General features: G+C 42.2%; 1 protein-coding gene across 2 annotated transcripts in view; it reads right to left on the reverse strand.

The window, feature by feature from the left end:
- Window positions 1-26,912, reverse strand: part of LOC141113726 (uncharacterized) — a 183,445-nt gene that overhangs the window by 75,608 nt on the left and 80,925 nt on the right. For both annotated transcript variants that reach the window (XM_073607010.1, XM_073607019.1), the window contains 2 exons: window positions 19,609-19,748; window positions 2,201-2,329 (listed from right to left, as the gene is read on the reverse strand). In XM_073607010.1, coding sequence (XP_073463111.1) covers window positions 2,201-2,329; window positions 19,609-19,748 — 269 coding nt within the window. The remainder of the gene's footprint in view (window positions 1-2,200; window positions 2,330-19,608; window positions 19,749-26,912) is intronic.

Here is a 26,912-nt window from a genome sequence, read left to right on the forward strand (position 1 = left end):
AGGAGAGCAAAAAAAATCCCAAGAAATTCTTTAAGTATGTAAACAGTAAAAAAGGGAGGACAGACCATATTGGCCCCATAAAGAATAAGGAAGGACATCTGGTTACAAAGGATGGGGAGATGGCAAAGGTATTGAATTTATTCTTCTCCTCAGTCTTCACGAGTGAATCAGGGGGCTTCAGTAACTAAAACTGCAGTGTTTATCCTCATGACACAACACAGGAAGCACCTCCATGGTTAACAGAGGACGGAATTAAAATTAGACTTGAGAAACTTAACATTAATAAATCACCGGGACCAGATGGCTTGCATCCAAGGGTACTTAGGGAACTCAGTCAAGTGATTGCCAGACCGTTGTTCCTAATTTTTACAGATAGTCTACTGACTGGAATGGTACCAGCTGATTGGAGAAAAGCCAATGTAGCACCAATATTTAAAAAGGGCCCAAAATACATCCCTGGGAATTACAGACCAGTTAGCCTAACATCAATAGTATGTAAACTATTGGAGGGGATGATAAGGGACTATATACAAGATTTTAGTAATAAGAACGGTATCATTAGCAGTAATCAGCATGGATTCATAAAGAATCGTTCTTGCCAAACCAATCTATTAACCTTCTATGAGGAGGTGAGTTGCCATCTAGATAAAGGAAGGCCCGTAGACGTGGTGTATCTGGATTTTGCAAAAGCATTTGACACAGTTCCCCATAAACGTTTACTGTACAAGATAAGGTCTATTGGCATGGACCATAGGGTGAGTACATGGATTGAAAACTGGCTACAAGGGCGAGTTCAGAGGGTGGTGATAAATGGGGAGTACTCGGAATGGTCAGGGGTGGGTAGTGGGGTTCCCCAGGGTTCTGTGCTGGGACCAATCCTATTTAATTTGTTCATAAACGATCTAGAGGATGGGATAAACAGTTCAATCTCTGTATTTGCAGACGATACTAAACTAAGCAGGGCAATAACTTCTCCGCAGGACGTGGAAACCTTGCAAAAAGACCTGAACAAATTAATGGGGTGGGCGACTACATGGCAAATGAGGTTCAATGTAGAAAAATGTAAAATAATGCATTTGGGTGGCAAAAATATGAATGCAATCTATACACTGGGGGGAGAACCTCTGGGGGAATCTAGGATGGAAAAGGACCTGGGGGTCCTAGTAGATGATCGGCTCAGCAATGGCATGCAATGCCAAGCTGCTGCTAACAAAGCAAACAGAATATTGGCATGCATTAAAAGGGGGATTAACTCCAGAGATAAAACGATAATTCTCCCGCTCTACAAGACTCTGGTCCGGCCGCACCTAGAGTATGCGGTCCAGTTCTGGGCACCAGTCCTCAGGAAGGATGTACTGGAAATGGAGCGAGTACAAAGAAGGGCAACAAAGCTAATAAAGGGTCTGGAGGATCTTAGTTATGAGGAAAGGTTGCAAGCACTGAACTTATTCTCTCTGGAGAAGAGACGCTTGAGAGGGGATATGATTTCAATTTACAAATACCGGACTGGTGACCCCACAATAGGGTTAAAACTTTTTCGCAGAAGAGAGTTTAACAAGACTCGTGGCCACTCATTAAAATTAGAAGAAAAGAGGTTTAACCTTAAACTACGTAGAGGGTTCTTTACTGTAAGAGCGGCAAGGATGTGGAATTCCCTTCCACAGGCGGTGGTCTCAGCGGGGAGCATTGATAGCTTCAAGAAACTATTAGATAAGCACCTGAATGACCGCAACATACAGGGATATGTAAGGTAATACTGACACATAATCACACACATAGGTTGGACTTGATGGACTTGTGTCTTTTTTCAACCTCACCTACTATGTAACTATGTAACATTACATATCTAGAGTTATGGTAATGCCCATAGATGTTAGATGATGACCAGATCTTCTGGTCTAATATCTATGGGATACCTTCAAACTTCCCTCTATGGAAGATTAAATGGTCAGTTAGAAAACCATTGTTTTTGTTTTTGTTGTTGGATTTGAGTGCAGTTTATTTCAAGGTAGCAGCTAGCAAAATTCTATGAACATGCATTATAAACATATGTAAATGTACCTGTGATGTCTTTGACAAATATCTGCGTGATGTGAGGAAAACTATGTTTTTTAATTTTAAATGCATATGACTATACCATATAGGAAATGCATTAAAATCCATAGAAAAATGTATGCAGACACATTGGAGAAAAACATACCAGCTATTGTGTCACAGGGAATTCCTCCTGGTGGCAGAAGACAGGTGAAGGAAGGCAGAAACGTGGCTACTGAGGACTGTTGGCACTGGGATAGCAAAGATGGCAGTAAAGGATATTTTCTGGGATCGCCTAAGATCAAGAAATAGAATAGCATTGTTATGTGGTATGACTTCAGGCCTCATGCACTGTTCCAGTACTGTGCTGAGGCATGTAACCAGTAAGTAGTGCACAACTACAAATTTCAGCAAACAGCAGTAAGCCCTAGTAACAAGAACCTGGACTTGTAGTTCTATGACTACTAGTATACAGGCTACCAAAGACTTCCCTAACTACATGCAATAGTAAATGAGGGATATCAATACAACATACTGACCATTACTTATATATTACAAATTATTTTAGCATATGTTTGCAACTCGACAAACATGATTTACTAAAATGTATAAAATAAAAGTATTTCTTAAAAATGTTCAACAACCAAACAATGGATATTGTTAGAACAATTATATTCTGACATTCTCTTTCATTGCCTGCCCTGGGTCTGACCTGAATTTGTCTCTGACCTTAAGAATCATTCCACTATAGGTCCAATTCTCAGAGTTCTCATGCTGAACCAGGGACTGGCAGACCTCAACTCCACATCTTACAGATTGATTCCAGTGTTGGGCAACCCAGAGTTCCAGACAGGTCCTAAGGATTGGCACTTACAGACTTATGCCCCGTACACACGGTCGGACTTTGTTCGGACATTCCGACAACAAAATCCTAGGATTTTTTCTGACGGATGTTGGCTCAAACTTGTCTTGCATACACACGGTCACACAAAGTTGTCAGAAAATCCGATCGTCCTGAACGCGGTGACGTAAAACACGTACGTCGGGACTATAAACGGGGCAGTAGCCAATAGCTTTCATCTCTTTATTTATTCTGAGTATGCGTGGCACTTTGTCCGTCGGATTTGTGTACACACGATCGGAATTTCCGACAACGGATTTTGTTGTCGGAAAATTTTATCTCCTGCTCTCCAACTTTGTGTGTCGGAAAATCCGATGGAAAAAGTCCGATGGAGCCCACACACGGTCGGAATTTCCGACAACACGCTCCGATCGGACATTTTCCATCGGAAAATCCGACCGTGTGTACGGGGCATTAGAGTCTGAGAGAGTCTAACGTCCCGTACACACGATCGGATTTTCCAACAACAAATGTTGGATGTGAGCTTGTTGGCGGAAAATCCGACCGTGTGTATGCTCCACTAAACATTTGTTGTCGGACTTTCCGCCAACAAATGTTGGCTAGCAGGTTCTCAAATTTTCCGCCAACAAATTTTTGTTGTTGGACTTTCCGATCGTGTGTACACAAGTCCGTCACACAAAAGTCCACGTATGCTCAGAAGCAGAAGCGGCTGGTCTTGTAAACTAGCGTTCGTAATGGATAATTAACATTCGTGACGTGGCAAATTATGAAATCTCCAAATGCAGCGCACAATTCTCTTCTTCTTTAATGGGATAATAATGAAGCTGCTTTGCTGGTGATACTGATGGAGTTATTGCACACGAATTTTCAAAGGCTTTTTTTTCAAGTGATATCAAGAATAATAATAATAATAATAATAGCGCTAAATGAGAAACGCAAAAAGAAAAGCGCGAATCAACACTACGTTCGTAATTGTTGGCCAACATTTGTGTGACCGTGTGTATGCAAGATAAGTTGGAGCCAACAACCTTCGATCAAAATTTCATGGTTTTGTTGTCGGAAAGTCCGATCGTGTGTACGGGACATTAGAGACTATTTGCACTTCTATCTTCTTTTCCCCCCTTTTCTAATACTCTATTCCCCCCCACCTGTTTTTTTCTTATTGTCTTTCTCCATCTTTTTCTTTGTTGGTCTTCCAGCTGCTAGCTCTCTGGATCCTTTTCTAACTCCTCTTTTTGGTTTTCTTACTTTATATTAGGACTAGGTGAGAATAATTCCACAATTTGGCTTACTCATAATTTGCTTTTATGCAAAGAACAGTGATGTCATATCTTTTTAGATTGTTTTGTCCTTCTTGGATCTTGTACATGTCTTTGGGAATGTTTCCTTGCCTGTATTCTCACATTATGTTGGTAGTTCTGTGTTTACCACCCTGTCCTTTTAAAAAATCTATAAATAAAGGATTAAAAAAAAAATGTTTGTTTTTTGTTAATTCTTTAAAAAAACTGTAAAAGGAGAGTTTCCAGGACGTAGATACAGAATTGAGCCACACACACACAGGAGCTGCTGTTGACTATTAGGCAAGTATTCCTATGTTCTAATACTTTAACTGCAGGTGCCCATAGCTTCTTGAGTATTTAAATCCTTGTGACAGATGTATCTCTGTCCTATTATATAAGAGAGAAGAGCCGGCAACTCCAAAGCCTTTGCTGTAAAAATGTATTGGCTATATATGAGCATTAAAAAGCAAACAGCTGATGCGTTTCGGCATGAGCCTTAGTCATAGCAAGTTTACAATGAAATAATAAAAACATTTATAGAGAAACAGATACAAAACTCCACCCTCTTCTGAGGCACAAAGAGAGCTAATTACCTCATTATCTCTCAGGAGTGTACCCTATGTATGAGTGCGATAGTGCAATCAGCATGGTTGCTTAACAGCATGGTGCTTCTTAGGCCCTGGGATTACTTTCATACATAGGGTACACTCCTGAGACATAATGAGGTAGTTAGCCCTCTTTGTGCCTCAGAAGAAGCACCATGCTGTTAAGCAACCATGCTGATTGCACTATCAATTTACATTTTACAATTTTTAATGCTCATATGTAGCCAATACATTTTTTTCATCAGGGGCTTTGGAGTTGCCGGCTCTTATATATTGTATTTAGTGTGAGAAGACACATTGAACCTTTGCACCTGTGCTGCAGACTGATTGGATTGCTTCTGTTGAGAGCGCTGCATCTTTTATCTTATCTCTGTCCTATTATTATTATCTCACACGCACAGTACCAGATACTGTAGCTACCGTAGGTCACCTTCCAGTATATTAGTAGGTGAGCCTGTTTATTATAATAGAGTTTATATGCAGCTGCTGTTATTTTAGTTAACCCTGTCTCTTCTGGTCTAGGATTCTTTAGCTAGATTTAGCTTAGGGCCAGCCTAGTCTAGAGCCAGGTTAGGTATCTGATGGCCACTTGTTAGGGGTCCAGTTGCATGACAAATTAGAAACTACTAGAGACTAAGACACAGAGTAGATAGGCTGACTCTGAGTTCCAGTGCCACACCACAGTTTCTCTTGGTGAGAAGCTGCGTTCCAGGCTGGTTGGACAATGGTTGGAGGATCTCCCCATCATGGCTGATCTGATCTTCAGGTCTCCAACACAAAGACAGATTCCACATCACAATCATCTTCAGGGGCCCCTGCAACTGTGCTGCAACTTTCATCTGGAGGTATCTTTATTAATAACTATATACACCCAGATTTATGTGCACAATTTCGTCATGACATATGTTTTGCTTTTTGCTCATAATACCTGTTTGGATGTACAGTTGTGCTCATAAGTTTACATACCCTGGCAAAATTTATGATTTCTTGGCCATTTTTCAGAGAATATGAATGATAACATAAAATCTTTTCTTTAACTCATGGTTAGTGTTTGGCTAAAGCCATTTATTATCAATGAACTGTTTACTATTTTTAAATCATAATGAAAACTACCTAAATGACTCTGATCAAAAGTTTACATACCCTGGTGATTTTGGCCTGATAACATGCACACAAGTTACACAAAGCTATTAAAGGTAACCATCCTCACCTCTGATCTGTTTGCTTGTAATTAGTGTGTGTGTGTATAAAAGGTCAATGTGTTTCTGGACTCCTGACAGACCCTTGCATCTTTTTGAATCAAATCAATTTTTATTGCTTTTATATACATACATCACAAACAACATTCCACCCATGTACGTAAAAAAAAAAAAAAGGCCAACAACATTCCACCCATGTACATAAAAAAAAACATCCAAAAACAACCCTAAACTTCCCCCCTCTCTCTCCTCCCTATTGGTCGTAAATGTATCTATTTATCTACTCCCATCTCATTATCCATCCAAAATATCAGAACATCTTCTCCATATCTTTTCGAATTTCCCTGGGCAATCTCTGTGTAGAAAGATATATCTTTCCCTAATTAGGGTTTCTCTTAATTGTATTTTCCATTCGGCTACTGGAAAAATGGGGATATCCATTTTTGTGTTATAAGCCTTATGGGTCTGGAATAGACTCCTTATTATTGACACAGTGCTGTCTTCGGGGATCCCAGAATCATCCAGGGCACCCAGAAGACATACCCCTGGCTCTGGAGACAACCAGTCCCAAAAGCGTTGTTAATCATAGACACAACCTCATAACAATAAAGTTTAGGGCATCTCCATAGCATAGGTATTAAATTAGCAGGGCTCCCTTTACATCTAGGGCATTTGGCTGTATCTCTACGTTTCCATTTGAATAATTTTTCTGGTGTATAGTGAGCCCTGTGTAGGATAAATAATTGCGGATGGGGAGGCCAGGGGTATTGCCGACAGTGCCTGTGTCCATTGTTCATCTGAAATTGGCCCTATATCCCCAGACCATGCTGACCTTGCTGGTATGTCCACCATTTCTTGAAATTTATCAAATAATATATCATATAATTGTGATATCAGACCCTTTTTTCTTTCTGTCGTATGCAACAAGGCTATTATGACTGATTTATTACATTTCAATTCGTGTGATCGACCCTGTGCTTTTAATGCATGCCTAAGCTGTAAAAATTTAACACATCTTTGATTTGGGATATTATATTTGTTTCTTAATTCAATAAAGGTTTTCAACACATCTTCCTGGAATAACTGTACCATATACCTTAACCCATAAACTTCCATATCTCGAACCCTTTTAACCACTTGCCGACCGCCGCACGACGATGTACGTCGACAGAGCGGCACGGGCAGGCAAAAGGACTTACAGGTACGTCCTTGCCTGCCCGCGGGTGGGGGGTCCGATCGGACCCCCCCCCCGGTGCCTGCGGCGGTCGGCAAATCTCCCCCGGCGATCGGTGGTGAGGGGGAGGCCATCCATTCGTGGCCCCCCCCTCGCGATCGCTCCCAGCCAATGGGATCATTTCCCTGCCTCTGTATTGTACACAGAGGCAGAGGAAATGATGTCATCTCTCCTCGGCTCGGTAATTTCCGTTCCGGCCCGAGGAGAGAAGACAGGTATGTGAGTGCACAAACACTACACACACAGTAGAACATGCCAGGCACACTAAACACCCCGATCCCCCCCCCGATCGCCCCCCGATCCCCCCCCAATCACCCCCCCCTGTCACAAACTGACACCAAGCAGGTTTTTTTTTTTTTTTTTTTCTGATTACTGTATTGGTGTCAGTTTGTGACAGTTACAGTGTTAGGGCAGTGAGTGTTAGGCCCCCTTTAGGTCTAGGATACCCCCCTAACCCCCCCTAATAAAGTTTTAACCCCTTGATCACCCCCTGTCACCAGTGTCACTAAGCGATCATTTTTCTGATCGCTGTATTAGTGTCGCTGGTGACGATAGTTAGGGACGTAAGTATTTAGGTTCGCCGTCAGCGTTTTATAGCGACACGGACCCCCATATACTATCTAATAAATGTTTTAACCCCTTGATTGCCCCCTAGTTAACCCTTTCACCACTGATCACCGTATAACCGTTACGGGTGACGCTGGTTAGTTCGTTTATTTTTTATAGTGTCAGGGCACCCGCTGTTTATTACCGAATAAAGGTTTAGCCCCCTCATCGCCCGGCGGTGATATGCGTCGCCCCAGGCAGCGTCAGATTAGCGCCAGTACCGCTAACACCCACGCACGCAGCATACGCCTCCCTTAGTGGTATAGTATCTGATCAGATCAATATCTGATCCGTTCAGATCTATACTAGCTTCCCCAGCAGTTTGGGGTTCCCAAAAACGCAGTGTTAGCGGGATCAGCCCAGATACCTGCTAGCACCAGCGTTTTGCCCCTCCGCCCGGCCCAGCCCAGCCCACCCAAGTGCAGTATCGATCGATCACTGTCACTTACAAAACACTAAACGCATAACTGCAGCGTTCGCAGAGTCAGGCCTGATCCCTGCAATCGCTAACAGTTTTTTTGGTAGCGTTTTGGTGAACTGGCAAGCACCAGCCCCAGGCAGCGTCAGGTTAGCGCCGGTCGCGCTAACACCCACGCACGCACCGTACACCTCCCTTAGTGGTATAGTATCTGAACTGATCAATATCTGATCCGATCAGATCTATACTGGCGTCCCCAGCAGTTTAGGGTTCCCAAAAACGCAGTGTTAGTGGGATCAGCCCAGATACCTGCTAGCACCTGCGTTTTGCCCCTCCGCCCGGCCCAGCCCAGCCCACCCAAGTGCAGTATCGATCGATCACTGTCACTTACAAAACACTAAACGCATAACTGCAGCGTTCGCAGAGTCAGGCCTGATCCCTGCGATCGCTAACAGTTTTTTTGGTAGCGTTTTGGTGAACTGGCAAGCGCCAGCGGCCTAGTACACCCCGGTTGTAGTCAAACCAGCACTGCAGTAACACTTGGTGACGTGGCGAGTCCCATAAGTGCAGTTCAAGCTGGTGCGGTGGCAAGCACAAGTAGTGTCCCGCTGCCACCAAAAAGACAAACACAGGCCCGTCGTGCCCATAGTGCCCTTCCTGCTGCATTCGCCAATCCTAATTGGGAACCCACCACTTCTGCAGCGCCCGTACTTCCCCCATTCACATCCCCAACCAAATGCAGTCGGCTGCATGAGAGGCATTTTTATGTCCTCCCGAGTACCCCTACCCAATGAACCCCCCCAAAAAAGATGTTGTGTCTACAGCAAACGCGGATATAGGCGTGACACCCGCTATTATTGTCCCTCCTGTCCTGACAATCCTGGTCTTTGCATTGGTGAATGTTTTGAACGCTACCATTCACTAGTTGAGTATTAGCGTAGGGTACAGCATTGCACAGACTAGGACACACTTTCACAGGGTCTCCCAAGATGCCATTGCATTTTGAGAGACCCGAACCTGGAACCGGTTACAGTTATAAAAGTTACAGTTACAAAAAAAGTGTAAAAAAAAAAAAAAAAAAAAAAAAACACAAACAAAAATATAAAATAAAAAATAATAGTTGTCGTTTTATTGTTCTCTCTCTATTCTCTCTCTCTCTATTCTCTCTATTGTTCTGCTCTTTTTTACTGTATTCTATTCTGCAATGTTTTATTGTTATCATGTTTTATCATGTTTGCTTTTCAGGTATGCAATTTTTTATACTTTACCGTTTACTGTGCTTTATTGTTAACCATTTTTTTGTCTTCAGGTACACCATTCACGACTTTGAGTGGTTATACCAGAATGATGCTTGCAGGTTTAGGTATCATCTTGGTATCATTCTTTTCAGCCAGCGGTCGGCTTTCATGTAAAAGCAATCCTAGCGGCTAATTAGCCTCTAGACTGCTTTTACAAGCAGTGGGAGAGAATGCCCCCCCCCCCACCGTCTTCCGTGTTTTTCTCTGGCTCTCCTGTCTCAACAGGGAACCTGAGAATGCAGCCGGTGATTCAGCCAGCTGACCATAGAGCTGATCAGAGACCAGAGTGGCTCCAAACATCTCTATGGCCTAAGAAACCGGAAGCTACGAGCATTTTATGACTTAGATTTCGCCGGATGTAAATAGCGCCATTGGGAAATTGGGGAAGCATTTTATCACACCGATCTTGGTGTGGTCAGATGCTTTGAGGGCAGAGGAGAAATCTAGGGTCTAATAGACCCCAATTTTTTCAAAAAAGAGTACCTGTCACTACCTATTGCTATCATAGGGGATATTTACATTCCCTGAGATAACAATAAAAATGATTAAAAAAAAAAAAATGAAAGGAACAGTTTTAAAATAAGATAAAAAAGCAAAAAAATAATAAAGAAAAAAAAAAAAAAAAGCACCCCTGTCCCCCCTGCTCTCGCGCTAAGGCAAACGCAAGCGTCGGTCTGGCGTCAAATGTAAACAGCAATTGCACCATGCATGTGAGGTATCGCCGCGAAGGTCAGATCGAGGGCAGTAATTTTAGCAGTAGACCTCCTCTGTAAATCTAAAGTGGTAACCTGTAAAGGCTTTTAAAGGCTTTTAAAAATGTATTTATTTTGTTGCCACTGCACGTTTGTGCGCAATTGTAAAGCATGTCATGTTTGGTATCCATGTACTCGGCCTAAGATCATCTTTTTTATCTCATCAAACATTTGGGCAATATAGTGTGTTTTAGTGCATTAAAATGTAAAAAAGTGTGTTTTTTCCCCAAAAAATGCGTTTGAAAAATCGCTGCGCAAATACTGTGTGAAAAAAAAAATGAAACACCCACCATTTTAATCTGTAGGGCATTTGCTTTAAAAAAAATATATAATGTGTGGGGGTTCAAAGTAATTTTCTTGCAAAAAAAAATAATTTTTTCATGTAATCAAAAAGTGTCAGAAAGGGCTTTGTCTTCAAGTGGTTAGAAGAGTGGGTGATGTGTGACATAAGCTTCTAAATGTTGTGCATAAAATGCCAGGACAGTTCAAACCCCCCCCAAATGACCCCATTTTGGAAAGTAGACACCCCAAGCTATTTGCTGAGAGGCATGTCGAGTCCATGGAATATTTTATATTGTGACACAAGTTGCGGGAAAGAGACAAATTTTTTTTTTTTTTTTTTTTTTTTGCACAAAGTTGTCACTAAATGATATATTGCTCAAACATGCCATGGGAATATGTGAAATTACACCCCAAAATACATTCTGCTGCTTCTCCTGAGTACGGGGATACCACATGTGTGAGACTTTTTGGGAGCCTAGCCGCGTATGGGCCCCCGAAAACCAAGCACCGCCTTCAGGCTTTCTAAGGGCGTAAATTTTTGATTTCACTCTTCACTGCCTATCACAGTCTCGGAGGCCATGGAATGCCCAGGTGGCACAAAACCCCCCCAAATGACCCCATTTTGGAAAGTAGACACCCAAAGCTATTTGCTGAGCGGTATAGTGAGTATTTTGCAGACCTCACTTTTTGTCACAAAGTTTTGAAAATTAAAAAAAGAAAAAAAAAATTTTTTTTTGTCTTTCTTCATTTTCAAAAACAAAGGAGAGCTGCAAAATACTCACCATGCCTCTCAGCAAATAGCTTGGGGTGTCTACTTTCCAAAATGGGGTCATTTGGGGGGGGGTTTGTGCCACCTGGGCATTCCATGACCTCCGAAACTGTGATAGGCAGTGAAGAGTGAAATCAAAAATGTACACCCTTAGAAATCCTGAAGGCGGTGATTGGTTTTCGGGGGCCCGTACGCGGCTAGGCTCCTAAAAAGTCCCACACATGTGGTATCCCCGTACTCCAGAGAAGCAGCAGAATGTATTTTGGGGTGCAATTCCACATATGCCCATGACCTGTGTGAGCAATATATCATTTAGTGACAACTTTGTGCAAAAAAAAAAAAAAATAAAAAATAAATTGTCACTTTCCCGCAACTTGTGTCAAAATATAAAATATTCCATGGACTCAACATGCCTCTCAGCAAATAGCTTGGGGTGTCTACTTTCCAAAATGGGGTCATTTGGGGGGGGTTTGTGCCATCTGGGCATTTTATGGCCTTCAAAACTGTGATAGGTAGTGAGGAGTAAAATCAAAAATGTACGCCCTTAGAAATCCTGAAGGCAGTGATTGGTTTTCGGGGCCCCGTATGTGGCTAGGCTCCCAAAAAGTCCCACACATGTGGTATCCCCATACTCAGGAGAAGCAGCTAAATGTATTTTGGGGTGCAATTCCACATATGCCCATGGCCTGTGTGAGCAATATATCATTTAGTGACAACTTTTTGTAATTTTTTTTTTTTTTTTTGTCATTATTCAATCACTTGGGACAAAAAAAATGAATGTTCAATGGGCTCAACATGCCTCTCAGCAATTTCCTTGGGGTGTTTACTTTCCAAAATGGGGTCATTTGGGGGGGTTTTGTACTGCCCTGCCATTTTAGCACCTCAAGAAACGACTTAGGCAGTCATAAATTAAAGGCTGTGTAAATTCCAGAAAATGTACCCTAGTTTGTAGGCGCTATAACTTTTGCGCAAACCAATAAATATACACTTATTGACATTTTTTTTACCAAAGACATGTGGCCAAATACATTTTGGCCTAAATGTATGACTAAAATTGAGTTTATTGGATTTTTTTTAGAACAAAAAGTAGAAAATATCATTTTTTTTCAAAATTTTCGGTCTTTTTCCGTGTATAGCGCAAAAAATAAAAATGGCAGAGGTGATCAAATACCATCAAAAGAAAGCTCTATTTGTGGGAAGAAAAGGACGCAAATTTCGTTTGGGTACAGCATTGCATGACCGCGCAATTAGCAGTTAAAGCGACGCAGTGCCAAATTGGAAAAAGTGCTCTGGTCAGGAAGGGGGTAAATCCTTCCGGGGCTGAAGTGGTTAATTCCCCATAACTACTATTGTACCATATTGGAGTATATAACGTATAGCCCTTTATTTCAGTCATTTTTTTCATTTCCTGCCATACTTTGTCAAATAATTTACCTGTTATAAATATTTTATCGACAGTTGGTTTCTGGTCTCCAATAAAGAAATTAATGAGTATTCGTCATATACCGATAGCAACAAGCTCTGTATAGGATCAGAATTTGACACTACTGTCCATCCACAAAAGTGTTGTAGCTGTGAGGCTAAAAAAATCATTTTTTAGGATGGGGAATCGCTAGTCCTCCAGCTTCTCTGGCTAGCATTAGTGTAGTTAACTTTATGCAAGGTTGTTTTTTCCTCCAGATAAGTTCTCTGAAAAGAGATTCAGTTTTTCTAAACCAAAATACTGTGATCCATACAGGCGAATTATGGAACACAAAGTAATTATGGGATCCAAATCATTATAATAAGATTTGCTCTGCAGATCACTGTCAATGGGAGCTTACACTACCTCTGAAATTTATCCCTACATTTTGCTAATAAAGGTTTAAGATCCAAGTTAATATAGTCTTTTACATTTTGACATATCAATATCCCCAAGTATTTCACTGTATGTTTAATTTGTATTTGGGAGGCTTGATCTGATAGAAGGTTTTTTAACTCATCTAATGGTAATAATACAGACTTATCCCAGTTGATCTGAAAGCCCAAAAATAGCCCAAATGTGGAGACAAGGCTCATAAGTTCCGTTAATGACTTTGAGGTGTCCCCCAGGAAAATAAGAGCGTTGTCTGCATATAGGGCCATTTTATCCTCTTGCCCCACCCAACGGAACCCAATTATTTCTGCTGATTGTCTAATGGCGAGGGCAAGAGGCTCTACGGCTATGGCAAACAATAGTGGGGACAGGGGACAACCCTGCCTTGTCCCTCTAGACAGAGTAAACAAGCTGGATATTGTATTATTAATTCGTACCCTTGCTTTTGGGTCCCTGTATAACATTTTTACCCATTTTAAAAATCCTGGGCCTATACCAAAAGCCTCCACTACAGCCCATAGTTATTCCCACTCCACCATATCAAAGGCCTTTTGGGCATCTAAGCACAGCATTGCTCTAGATCCCATATTATCCATGGGTAATTGCATATTTAAAAAAAGTACGAATATTTGTTGATGCTGCTCTCATTGGAATAAAGTCCGTTTGGTCCCTATGGATTAGAGTGTTAATGTATCTTGATAACCTATTTGCGAGGGCCCTAGCCAATATCTTGACATCTGAAGGGAGGAGAAAGACAGGACGATAAGACTTAGGTAGCAATGGGTCCTTACCTTGTTTTAGAATCGCTATTATTATTGTTTCCTGCATTGACTCTGGAAGTTTTTGTTTTCTGAATGCATCATTTAATACTTCCAATAACAAGATCCTTCCAAATTTTTTATAAATAAATTTCCGTCGGTAGTCCGTCCATCCCTGGTGCTTTATTATTATGGGTCTGTGCAGCTAGTACATAGTTCTTAACTTAGCTGGATATAACATTGAGTAAGTAATTTGTTTTAGCTGCAAAATGCGCTCGACTTCCAAAAATTTTCATTGTTTTTTCTGTACTTCAAATGAGAAGTCTAGGTAAAAGGATATTTTATTACTTTTGTACTCAATATTCCCTCATCGGCATGCCTTGGACAGGATTAGATCTCTATCTCTATAATTTAGCATTTTAATAATGATTGGCCAGGGATTGCTTCTGGAAGGAAGTGGGCGACTAGGGATATGATGGGCCTGTTCAATTGTAAAAAGTCTTGAAAAACCCTCCGTACCCAGTGCATCCATTATCCATTTTTAAGAAAAAAACGGTCACTGATTGACCTTCTTCATCCTCTGGAAAACCCAGAATATGAACATTATTACGTCTTTGCCTATTTTCCAAGTTATCCAATCTCTGTGCTTGATCCATTATTTGTGCTTTGGTTTGTTAAAGTTCTCTTTTTATGGAAGGCAAGGCATCCTCCGTTGTGCTAACTCTGTTCTCCAAGTCCATGGTGCGCTCACAGATTTTTTGGTTCTCCTGTCTTATAACCGTGATATCCTTTTTAATTCCAGTATTTGACTTGCTAGTGATAGTAGAGAATTATTACATGCTTGTACCCTTTATTAGGGTATTACCGGCAGTATTACCATGCTGATTTAGGCTTCCAGAGGCTTGATTCCCCCCCAGTACCCTGTAGATCATACTTCTCAGTGCTCTCTTGTTGGCCTTGGTTTTGAATGCATAATGCATCAGATATAGTATCAGACACAGCATCAGATATGCATCTTCCCTCCAGAGCCCAGGAGACTTGGGGGACCCTAGTGCTGTGTTTATTAAGATCTTCCTGAATATTCTCTTTTAAGTCCTAGCTGGGACATATTACGTGTTTCAGTCCCCAATTTTAATAGATCTTCCACGGCACTTTTTTATAGATTTCCTGGGTTTGTATTTTAGTTATACTCTCACCGATCTCCTGTTGCAGGCCTTTACCTCCATGCAGCCTCTTGACTTCCTTTTTTCCCCCCATTCCTCCTCCCTCTCTTACTAGTCATCTTTCCAGTTAACAGTTTTTAATTCCTTATTTTATCGCCTCACCGGATGAGTCTATTCCTTCACCAGTCCAGCCCGCACTTAGTACAGAACAATATCAGTTCAGTGATAATATCAATTCAGTATTTAGTATTCAGTGTTCAGTATTAAAGTGGATGTAAACCCAATGTCATCCTTACTAAACTACTGCCATAGGGGTTATCTATAAGGATATACATACCTCCTGCACGTATCTTTACCTGTCAAATGTCTCCCCTCTGTCTGTTATTAGACAGGAAAAACTGCATATTCTGTGGGTGGGTCTGTTGTCTGGAGCTCGGTGGGTGGAGTCGTGATGTCAGTAGACTCCCCACCCACCTCTACACTCCCCTTGTCAATATGCATTTTCTCCTCTGTATTTCTAACACTGAATTTCTGCTGAACTTCTGCTATGATCTGTAACATCCAGTGAAAAGACAGGAAAGTAACCACATGACTTCAGCATGCCAAATCATGCTGAGGTGTGGAACAGCCAATCCTTGCAGAGCTGCTGAAGAAAGGAGTGGAATTTAAAAATACTGGGAATTTAAAAAATAATGGGAATTTAAAAATACTGCATGTGTCTTATGCTAATGCACGAGATGTAAATCACCTGTCACTCACAGCAAGGGGGAGTATTTGACAAAGTTTTTCTCAGTTTGTCAAGATTTTTCTCACTGAACAATAAAAGAGGATTGCTCAGAGATGGATTAACTCTGTGTGGCAAGACTGGGCTCAAATGATAACAAATATTATACTCTACAGTATGATAAAAAAAATTCGGGTTTACATCCACTTTAAGCACAGAGTACTATATTCAGTGTTAGTATCAGTTCAGTATTCCGTATTCAATACTCAGCACAGTATTCAATTATAGTATCAGTTCAATATCCAGTACTCGGCATAATATTCAATATCAGTGTCAGTTCAGTATTCAGTACTCAGCGCAGTATTCAATAACCATATCAGTTCAATATTGAGTATTCAGCACCGTATTCAGCATCAGTACCAGTTCAGTGTTCAGAACAGTATACCATCAGTTCTGTATTCAGTACTCAGCGTAATATCCAGTAGCAGTATTATTTCAATATTCAGAATTCAGAACTCAGCACGGTGTTTGATATTCAGCACAATATTCAGCACAATATTCAGTGCTATGACTTTCCTGCAACTTTCAGATGCTTAAGACGCTTAAAATGCCAGCAGGCTCTTACCTGTATTATTCTTCACAGGGAGTTTTTTGCCCTGTCATGCAGCAATTAAAAAAATAAAAATAATAATAAAAAAAACACACCACACTGACCAGGAGATTGCTGGTTTATGGCTGGCTTATAATGTTTATGAGTATACTGTTGCTGTAACTACAGGTGCAGGTACAGCTGCAAATATAGTGCAAATACAATGCAGGTGCAAATATATGGCTCCTCCTCATTCCTCGTCCTCAATCCGGGGGGTGCCACACAGTTGAACAACAAGCAGGTAACTCGATAATTTGTAGCTGGTTTACTACGGCTGTTTTGATACTGTTATGATATTATGCTATAGCACCAGTTTATAGCATAGCATATGGTACTGTATAGAGCTGTGTTCCTACTCCACTTCTCCACTCCTTGGCCCCTGTTCCTGCATAGCCACCGCCGTAAATGTAACACACGCTGTTACAAGACAACCACAGGGGTCAGATGGGCGGGTGTCTCCTCTTCTCTCCTCACATCCCTCCCTTCCTCTCCCAAGACTTAGAGTCCAGTGCCTGCCACAGCAGCGTAACAGGTGTGAAACAGCTACCGAGGTCAGGAAGAGCGGGTGGCTCCTTGCTTCTCCTCTCCCCCCTCCTCCTCTCCCCAGCCTCACTGTCCAATGTCCAACACAGGAGCGTATGACTGCTCCAGGACGGCACCGGGACAATCAGAGGTTTAGCGGCTCCAGGACATAAGTCTGGCAGCTCCGAGATGAGAATGTGTTGCAAGTGTATTACCGCTCCGGACGACTCCTATACTCTATAATCTTATAATATAGTCATAGGTTTGGTGGCTCCAGCATCGTCGGGGATTTACAGTCAGCCAGATATCCCGATGATGGTAGTCAGACTTTCATGTTAATGGCGGCACAGCGTGGGTCTGCTGAACACGCCCACTCACATTGCTTCCGTCTCAGGCCACTTTCCCCTTCTTGACCCTTGCATCTTTCATCCAGTGCTGCACTGACGTTTCTAGATTCTGAGTCATGGGGAAAGCAAAAGAATTGTCAAAGGATTTGCGGGAAAAGATAGTTGAACTGTATAAAACAGGAAAGGGATATAAAAAAGATATCCAAGGAATTAAGAATGCCAACCAGCAGTATTCAAACTCTAATCAAGAAGTGGAAAATGAGGGGTTCTGTTGAAACGAAACCACGGTCAGGTAGACCAACTAAAATTTCAGCCACAACTGCCAGGAAAATTGTTCGGGATGCCAAGAAAAACCCACAAATAACTTCAGATGAAATACAGGACTCTCTGAAAACAATAAGAATAAGAAGGCACTTGACAATAAGAAGGCACTTGAAGAAAGATGGGCTGCATGGTCGAGTCGCCAGAAGAAAGAAATTATTACGCAAATTCCACAAAGTATCCCATTTACAATACGCCAAACAGCACAGAGACAAGCCTCAAACCTTCTGGCACAGACATTTGGAGTGATGAGACCAAAATTATGTTTTTTGGCCACAACCATAAACCCTTTATTTGGAGAGGAGTCAACAAGGCCTATGATGAAAGGTACACCATTCCTACTGTGAAACATGGAGGTGGATCGCTGATGTTTTGGGGATGTGTGAGCTACAAAGGCACAGGAAATTTGGTCAAAATTGATGGCAAGATGAATGTAGTATGTTATCAAAAAATACTGGAGGAACATTTGCATTCATCAGCCAGGAAGCTGCGCATGGGATGTATTTGGGCATTCCAACATGACAATGATCCAAAACACAAAGCCAAGTCAATCTGTCATTGGCTACAGCAGAATAAAGTGAAGGTTCTGGAGTAGCCATCTCAGTCTCCTGACCTCAATATCATTGAGCCACTCTGGGAAGATCTCAAACGTGCAGTTCATGCAAGACAGCCCAAGAATTTACAGGAACTGGAGGCTTTTTGCCAAGAGAAATGGGCAGCTTTACCATCAGAGAAGATAAAGAGCCTCATCTACAAATACCACAAACGACTTCAAGCTGTCATTGATGTTAAAGGGGACAATACACGGTATTAAGAACTGGGGTATGTAAACTTTTGATCAGGGTCATTTGGGTAGTTTCTGTTTTCATTATGATTTAAAAGGAGTAAACACAGTTGGTTGATAATAAATGGCTTCAGCCAAACACTAACCATGAGTAAAAGAAAAGTTTTTGTGTTATCATTCATATTCTCTGAAAAATGGCCAAGAAATCATAAATTCTGCCAGGGTATGTAAACTTATGAGCACAACTGTATATATTCTTATTAATCTTTTCTGATATAAAGCTGGTATTATTTCCATACAGGTGTGTATCTATATACTTATAGTTATAGTTTCATGCTGGTTGCAATAGCTCCTTTTTTGCCAATTACTTTTATTAGATTACTAGTTAATTTTCCAGGAAGGAAATCTCCTTGGTTCACACAAGCCCTGTACTGAGTGGTGGCACTGCCAACTGTATTATCAAACCCATTCTTCCACTGAGCAAAGGTTCTGGTTCTCATAATTACCTACAGATTTAGCACAGTATCCTGTTAGGGGAGGGCCATTTATCATAACCTCCACCAAGAGAGGGCTACACAGTCTAATCACTGGGGCTCTTCTGTCACTTTGACAGCTGGTCCACTGCACTCTGTTTATCATGAGTGGTTTCAGCACTCCTAAAACAAAGACAGGGGAGTACCACTGTTTACACGGCTTCCCCAGTGTAATCTTCAGGACTGAGCTGTCAATGCAGGAGCGGATGGATGCAGGAGCGGTTCCAGCCCCAACTGTTCCCCCCCATAGTGCAATCCTCGAGGTAGGTGCCCATCCTTCCTCTGCCTTGCCTTGATGGCACGTATCCTTTAGCTAAGAAACTTATACAAAGCTAATAAATAAACATGTTAAACAATGATCAGGATGATAAATAAATCCACACTGGTCCTTAATATATACACTCCTATAGTACATCTATATTAAGATGAATGAATAGTTAACCATTTGTGATATTTTCCTTTAGGCACATGATATGTATATCAATTAATTATATGATTTGTATATATTCCTAAAGTAAATATGAAACCTCTGTCAACTCACGAAAATACATGTAATCGGTTTACGAAGGTTATAATTTCTTTTGTGTAGATATCATTAAAAAATATGCCTTACCAGGAGCAACAGGTTTATCCAAAACTTCTATCTGGTGGAGTCGTCCTTTCAGCTGAGAAGCCAGTTGACAGGGATCTGTCAGCAATACTTTGGTAGATAACTGGAGAGTTTCAGACAGCAGATTCAAATCAAGTGATGGTCTGTTAGGCAAAATATATCACCAGTGTGTGATGATTAGGAGGATATACAGATTCTAGTAAAAAGTTTATGGGACCAAACAACAGTATAAAAAAAAAAAGTTAAAGTGTATTTCCACTTTTGCAGGCACATTATATATAGGAAGGCCAGTATGGGGGCCTGAAATTATGGGAGGGGTCCGGGGGGTATTTAAGCAGACCACCCATACTAGTCTTTGTCGGTTGCAGTGCGTGGTATTACGTCACCAGGCCGACTCTGCCAGCTCACTGCGTGTTCGTGAGTATGTGTTTTCGAATTCCAGGGTGTTGCAGTTCCCCGTTCGTGGGTTTTCGTTGATCGTTTCATGCTCGCTGTCACAGGTAGGATTCGTTATTACCCCTCCTACAAATGAACCATTGGTTATCATGTTCCCCGTTTGTAAACTGTCGTCACCACATGTTGTAAGTCCCTTGCCTTATTCCCACCGCTTTGTAGAAAATGTTACCATATCATTCATATGTATTCGTACCTAGTAGGTTTTTCAAGAGCCACTACCACCCATTCATAAAGATTTTGTACCTTATTTGAGTCCAGTCACATCTGCGACGTAATGACTCATGTCAGCCCACTGTTCAGGACCATTCGTATCAAGACGCCTCGGTGGCACGAACAATACAAATCCACAAAACTCACTCACGCTACAGCCACTTCCAAATCAAGTCGCATTGGCGGCGTATGTCCCAAATCCTCTGCCCTGCATACCACAACATTCAATGACCCTCCAGCCCGATCTGAGTCTAGTCACATCAGCGGCATAACGATTCAGATCCTTGGCACTTAAAACCCCACCATTACTCACACTACAGCCCGATCCAAATCTAGTTGCATCAACGGTACATCGATTCGGATCCTCTGCGCTACAAACCTCACCATTACTCATGTTCCAGCCCGATCCGAATCTAGCCGAATCAGTGGTACAAACGCAGCGGCACAACGATTCGGATCCTTGGTTCTACACACCACACCCCTCACACTCTCTTCAGCCTGATCTGAATCTAGTCACATCAGTGTGACATCGCCGTGGCACATCAATTCGGATCCTCGGCTTTACATTACTCTTATCAAGCAAAAACATAAACATCTCACTCCATCTATTCGTACGTTGTTGCGGTCAGTCATTCCTACATGCTCAAATTCCACTATCTTTGTTTTCACGCTTCCTGATAAGGCTGCTTACTTGCAATCATTGCTAGCATCTCTGCAAGTGGTTTAAATCGGCCACTCTTCGTCTCCAGTGGCATATTGGCCATTCACCTATTCTCTGTCGCTTCCCCTTTAGGTCAGTAGAGTTCTAGTTGGTCCATCCTGCACCAGGTTTGGACGGTATTCCCTCAGAAAAAAAAAAAAAGTGTGTTCATAGGAAAAAAAACAAGAAAAAAAACACACACTGACGACAGGGCTCGCACCTTCACCAGGGGGCCAGCCATGCCCCAAACAGCTCTTTGCAACCCGCTTTTTTAATCAATTTCCTATGTCACCTTATAAAAAATTGGAGAAGACTCCGCGCTTAGGATCAGACAAGGTGTGAAGCCTTGCCTAATAGACCCCCTAAGGGGCTAATTAATGTGAGTAAGGGAAGTGGAGTAAATGGCGCTCCCTATATGTGGGGAAAAAAACTATTCCCTAGTTTTCAAACAAATATGTGCACACTAACACACTAAAGTGCTCAAATAGTTAAATGGTAGTGCTACAGTCATAAATATCAACATGTGATCTACAAATACTAATGCAACCAAACCAAATCATAAATAACAAATATATAATAAGTGACCAGAATGAATTACTCCTGTGTATAAAAAAAACTATGGATACCAAAAAATGACTCCCAAATCCATCAGAACAATTCATCAAAAAATTAATATACAGTGGGGACGGAAAGTATTCAGACCCCCTTAAATTTTTCACTCTTTGTTATATTGCAGCCATTTGCTAAAATCATTTAAGTTCATTTTTTTCCTCATTAATGTACACACAGCACCCCATATTGACAGAAAAACACAGAACTGTTGACATTTTTGCAGATTTATTAAAAAAGAAAAACTGAAATATCACATGGTCCTAAGTATTCAGACCCTTTGCTCAGTATTTAGTAGAAGCACCCTTTTGATCTAATACAGCCATGAGTCTTTTTGGGAAAGATGCAACAAGTTTTTCACACCTGGATTTGGGGATCCTCTGCCATTCCTTCTTGCAGATCCTCTCCAGTTCTGTCAGGTTGGATGGTAAACGTTGGTGGACAGCCATTTTTAGGTCTCTCCAGAGATGCTCAATTAGGTTTAAGTCAGGGTTCTGGCTGGGCCATTCAAGAACAGTCACGGAGTTGTTGTGAAGCCACTCCTTCGTTCTTTTAGCTGTGTGCTTAGGGTCATTGTCTTGTTGGAAGGTAAACCTTCTGCCCAGTCTGAGGTCCTGAGCACTCTGGAGAAGGTTTTCATCCAGGATATCCCTGTACTTGGCTGCATTCATCTTTCCCTCAATTGCAACCAGTCGTCCTGTCCCTACAGCTGAAAAAGACCCCCACAGCATGATGCTGCCACCACCATGCTTCACTGTTGGGACTGTATTGGATAAGTGATGAGCAGTGCCTGGTTTTCTTCACACATACTGCTTAGAATTAAGGCCAAAAAGTTCTATCTTGGTCTCATCAGACCAAAGAATCTTATTTCTCACCATCTTGGAGTCCTTCAATTGTTTTTTTTAGCAAACTCCATGCAGGCTTTGGCCAGCTCTAGGAAGGGTTCTGGTCGTCCCAAACGTCTTCCATTTAAGGATTATAGAGGCCACGTTGCTCTTAGGAACCTTAAGTGCAACAGAGATTTTTTTGTAACTTTGGCCAGATCTGTGCCTTGCCACAATTCTGTCTCTGAGCTCTTCAGGCAGTTCCTTTCACCTCATGATTCTCACCAGCTCCTAATACCCCTGCAGGGGTGATAGGCATATATGGATAACCGTGGGTTGTCTCCCTTGATGGCTTTTCCAGTGGTCTGCCCGTAGCCTGTTATGACATTCCTCACTAACTTCTCCAGCTATTTCACCAGACCAGGGTTCCCAAACTGGTCTCCTGCTCAACATTTTACTGATCGCCGTATCCAAAGAACTGGTCAATAGCTTCCCAAAATTAGATCCTAAAAATATAACCAGTCATTGGAGAGCGGCAATAGTTTTTTAAGACGTCATAGGACATTACAAGTTCACTATGGATGGTCACAATGGTCCTCAGACAGTCCAGCCTTTTTGGGTTGTTCCAGGTTTTTTTCAGTGTTGGGCAGCTTATGAATGTCTTGTCCTGAATCGGGTTTGGTAATTCCTGAAGAGGTCTAGTGATGACCCGTATTCCTGCTTGGTGACCTGAGTCCTGGCTCTGTGCAGGCTGGAGGAGGCACAGCAATGATCAGCACACTGCACACTCCACACACAGCACTGAATGAAATGTACTGTCCCCAGGAACAAATTTCGGGACTTGTAGCTACACTCACTGTAAGCTCCTTCATATTTGCCTTATATAGCATAATGCACATCCCAAAGTCTCGTGCGGCATCAAGCAGCTAAATTCCTCACGACTAGGCCACGTGCACGTCGGGTGGCTCAGGTTCTACCTATCCTGACACCCGACTCCCTCCCTGGCCGCCTTCCTCGTGCAGGGGTTTACCTCAGGATTCCAGACCTGCCTTATCACGCTTCCCTACATGACCCATGAATGCAAGAACCTACTCTCAGCCACCACCGATGAGTCAGCCATCAGCACTTTGTTGCAAACCGAACTAGACCGGGGGCACATGATCAGCCCCTTTTCCAAGTCACTTTTCACTGTCTGGAGAGTTAGCCCTATTGGACTTGTCAAGGGCAAGTTTTCCAATAAACTTTGTTTAGTGTATGATTTGTCCGCGCCTCATTGTTCTCACATGCCAAGTTTGAACTCCCTAATAACCTCAGAGGAGTTTTCCCTTAAGTACTCGTCAGTAGACCTAGCTATTCAAGCTATCATTTGCATAGGAGCAGGCGCTTAGCTGTCCAAAGTAGACATCTCGGACACCTTCAAGTTACTGCCGCCCATCGAGCCATACATCTGGCGGTGGCATGGTATTAAGTGGAAAGGCTTGTACTATTTCGCCACCAAGTTGACATTTGGCTCTAAAAGCAGCTTGTGGCTGTTCGATACGTTTGCCCATTCCCTTTCCTGGATCCTGTCGCATCACGCACGTTGTCAGAAAGTGATTCACTATCTCAATGACTTCCTGCTCATCGAAAAACCCGGTGAGCCCCCAGCAGATTTAGACAGCTTGAGAGAGGTATGTAATGATCTTAATGTGCCCATAGCAGAAAAGAAAGTGGAAGGCCCGACACAGTCCATCACCTTCTTGGATGTCATGCTTGACACACACTCCATGCAGGCCAGCCTGCCTCCCGACAAGTTGACCCGCATCAGGTCGTTCGTTTACACCTTTACCCTTACTCGAGGGTGCTCCAAGAGACAGCTACAATCTTTGCTTGGCATGCTTAACTTCGCCATGAGGATCATCATCACTCAGGGGCTGTCCTTCATCTCGCTCCCCTTAGTTTTCCTCTTGCAGGCACAAGATCCCGAGCAAATTCTTAAACTAAACGCTGCAGCAATAGTGGATTTGTCAATGTGGGACGAATTTCTCAAGAACTGGATTGGTATATCAATGTTCATTCCTTCAGCATCTTCTTCTGCACCTCGGGTAGTCACAGACGCCGCAGCCTCTACAGGCTTTGCGGCAATTTTTGGCCATCATTGGTTTGCAGGGCCATGGCCACCAGAAATGCTCCTGATTCCCAGGTTTAGTCAGTCCTCCTCATTAGACATGTGTGCCATCAATAAATTAGTTTTGTTTCGTTCCGTTTTGTATTGAAATTAATTCGTAATTCGTGTCCGAAATTCAATTCAGATTCATGCGAAATACGAATTTTCATTGGGTTCGTAAAATTTTCGTAACAATAACGAAAGTTCGTTATGATAAATTTATCATTATGAGGGGCTCCCACCATCCCTGTGCTGTGCTGACTTCCTGGGTTTTTAACTTTTTAGTTTTGTTAACTTTTCGTAACAATAAGGAAAGTTCATTATGATAAATTTATCATTATGAGGGGCTCCCACCATCCCTGTGCTGTGCTGACTTCCTGGGTTTTTAACTTTTAGTTTCGTTAACTTTTCGTAACAATAACGAAAATTAGTTATGATAAATTTATCCGAAGTTCGTAAATGAAATTTCGTACAAAATACGTATGCATAAAAATTCGTATTTATGATCCTTATGAATTTCAGATTCATACGAAGCTAATCGCACATATCTACTCCTCATTATTCAAACTCTATCCCATTGTGACAGCAGCTCAAGTCTGGGGAAGCACCTGGGCAGGGCAAACAGTGACGTTTGCCACAGACAATCAGGCCACAGCTAATATCATAAATAAAGGCAGGTCCAAATCGCTAGTCATTATGTCCTTCCTGCACAGGCTGGTGCAACTATCCCTGCAGCACCAATTTAATGTGCACTGCATCTATATCCCGGGCAAGTACAATACCTCGGCTGACACTATCCCGCTTTAACTTTGCATCATTCTTTTCGCAGGAACCTGGAGCCGACCCCGCCGTATCTCTTATCCCACCTTGGTCACAGCTAACGTTGAATTAAAGCAACCCCTATACGATGCGACCCACCTTATTAATCAGTCATTATCTCGCAACACCCTGAAGGCCTACCGTAGTGCCTGGAAGTCCTATGACGGGTTCCTAGCCTCAAACCCCGGGGCAGTATCAGGAGATCTCAAGCAAATCTTGGCTTTCATATCATATTGCCACACACAGCTGGCGTTGTCACACAATACCATCAGTCTCTACTTAGCTGGCATCCAGCAATTCATCTCCTTACAGGACCCTACTAAACCTTCCTTGTTCGCTGCCCATGCAGTCAAAACCATCCTACGCGGTATCCACAGGCAACAACCCCAAACCAGTAGCAAGCGCCTACACGTCACTAGCACCATTTTCAGAGACATGTCTACCATCCTGTCACGTTCCCCTTTCAGGTTACTGCCCAGCCTGATCATTCAAGCAGCCATCTACCTGGCCTTCTATGGCTTCTTACGTCTGAGCAAGTTCGCTGTCACCAACCCCGGCTTCTAGGTACTACGCAGACGCCATCTGACACGCCACCAGAATCACTTCACCCTGCACCTCATGGTGTCCAAAATGCAACTGTCTGGTCCCAGGGTAGATATCAAACTTTTCCAAACTCACAACGCCTGGTGCCCAGTGACCATTCTAGATCAGTTGTTAGCTCATCTGTCCGACCTCTCGGAGTCTAGCCCATTGCTACCTTTCCCTACTAACCCTTTAAGTGGTAGCCAGTTCACCAGACACGTTAGGATCCTCTTGCTTAAATTAGGCCTTGACCCCGGCTGATATTCTGGACATTCCTTCCGCATTGGAGCGGCGTCAGCAGCGTCACGAAACAGGGTACCAGATCAGGGCATCAAGAATATGGGCAGGTGGAAATACGCTTTGCTTGTCTCGATACATCCCCAATCCGCAAGCAGAAATGTTACAAGCCTTCAGCAAGCTTGCCCAGTAGGACGTTATCAGCTCAAATACATAATTACCTCCCCAACCAAGTGTTTTTCCCCCTTCTCTTGGCATACCGTCCAGCAGACCAGGGCACACTTCAGGTTTACTTTATGTTGTTAGTCTCGTGACGTGTTTATGTGGTTCACATCTCTCCCGGACATAGGGCTCTATATATAATATATATTTGCAATGAAATCTGAACAATACATGCTGCATTTAGTCTTTTGTATAATCATGTTTAAAGAAACAATTAGAAATGTAAATTATTTGTATTTATGCTATGTAAATGGGAGCATCTTAAAAAACATAGTGAGAGTTTCTCAAATTAGGCTGTAGAGGTGAAAATACACTTTAACATTGTATGGAAATTTCTGTGGCAATTTACATTTTTGAAAAAAGGTTGAATGTAAATTGTTGTTAATTTTTCATTGAAAACAATATAATGCAGTATAAAACATCAAATTGCAATATCCAAAATAGAAGAAAAAACAGAAAAAGGGGGAGGTAGGAAAGTAAGAATGAAAGGGGTACAAGCAAT

Source organism: Aquarana catesbeiana, linkage group LG01 (assembly GCF_042186555.1).
Source record: "Aquarana catesbeiana isolate 2022-GZ linkage group LG01, ASM4218655v1, whole genome shotgun sequence".
Classification (NCBI taxonomy): domain Eukaryota; kingdom Metazoa; phylum Chordata; class Amphibia; order Anura; family Ranidae; genus Aquarana; species Aquarana catesbeiana.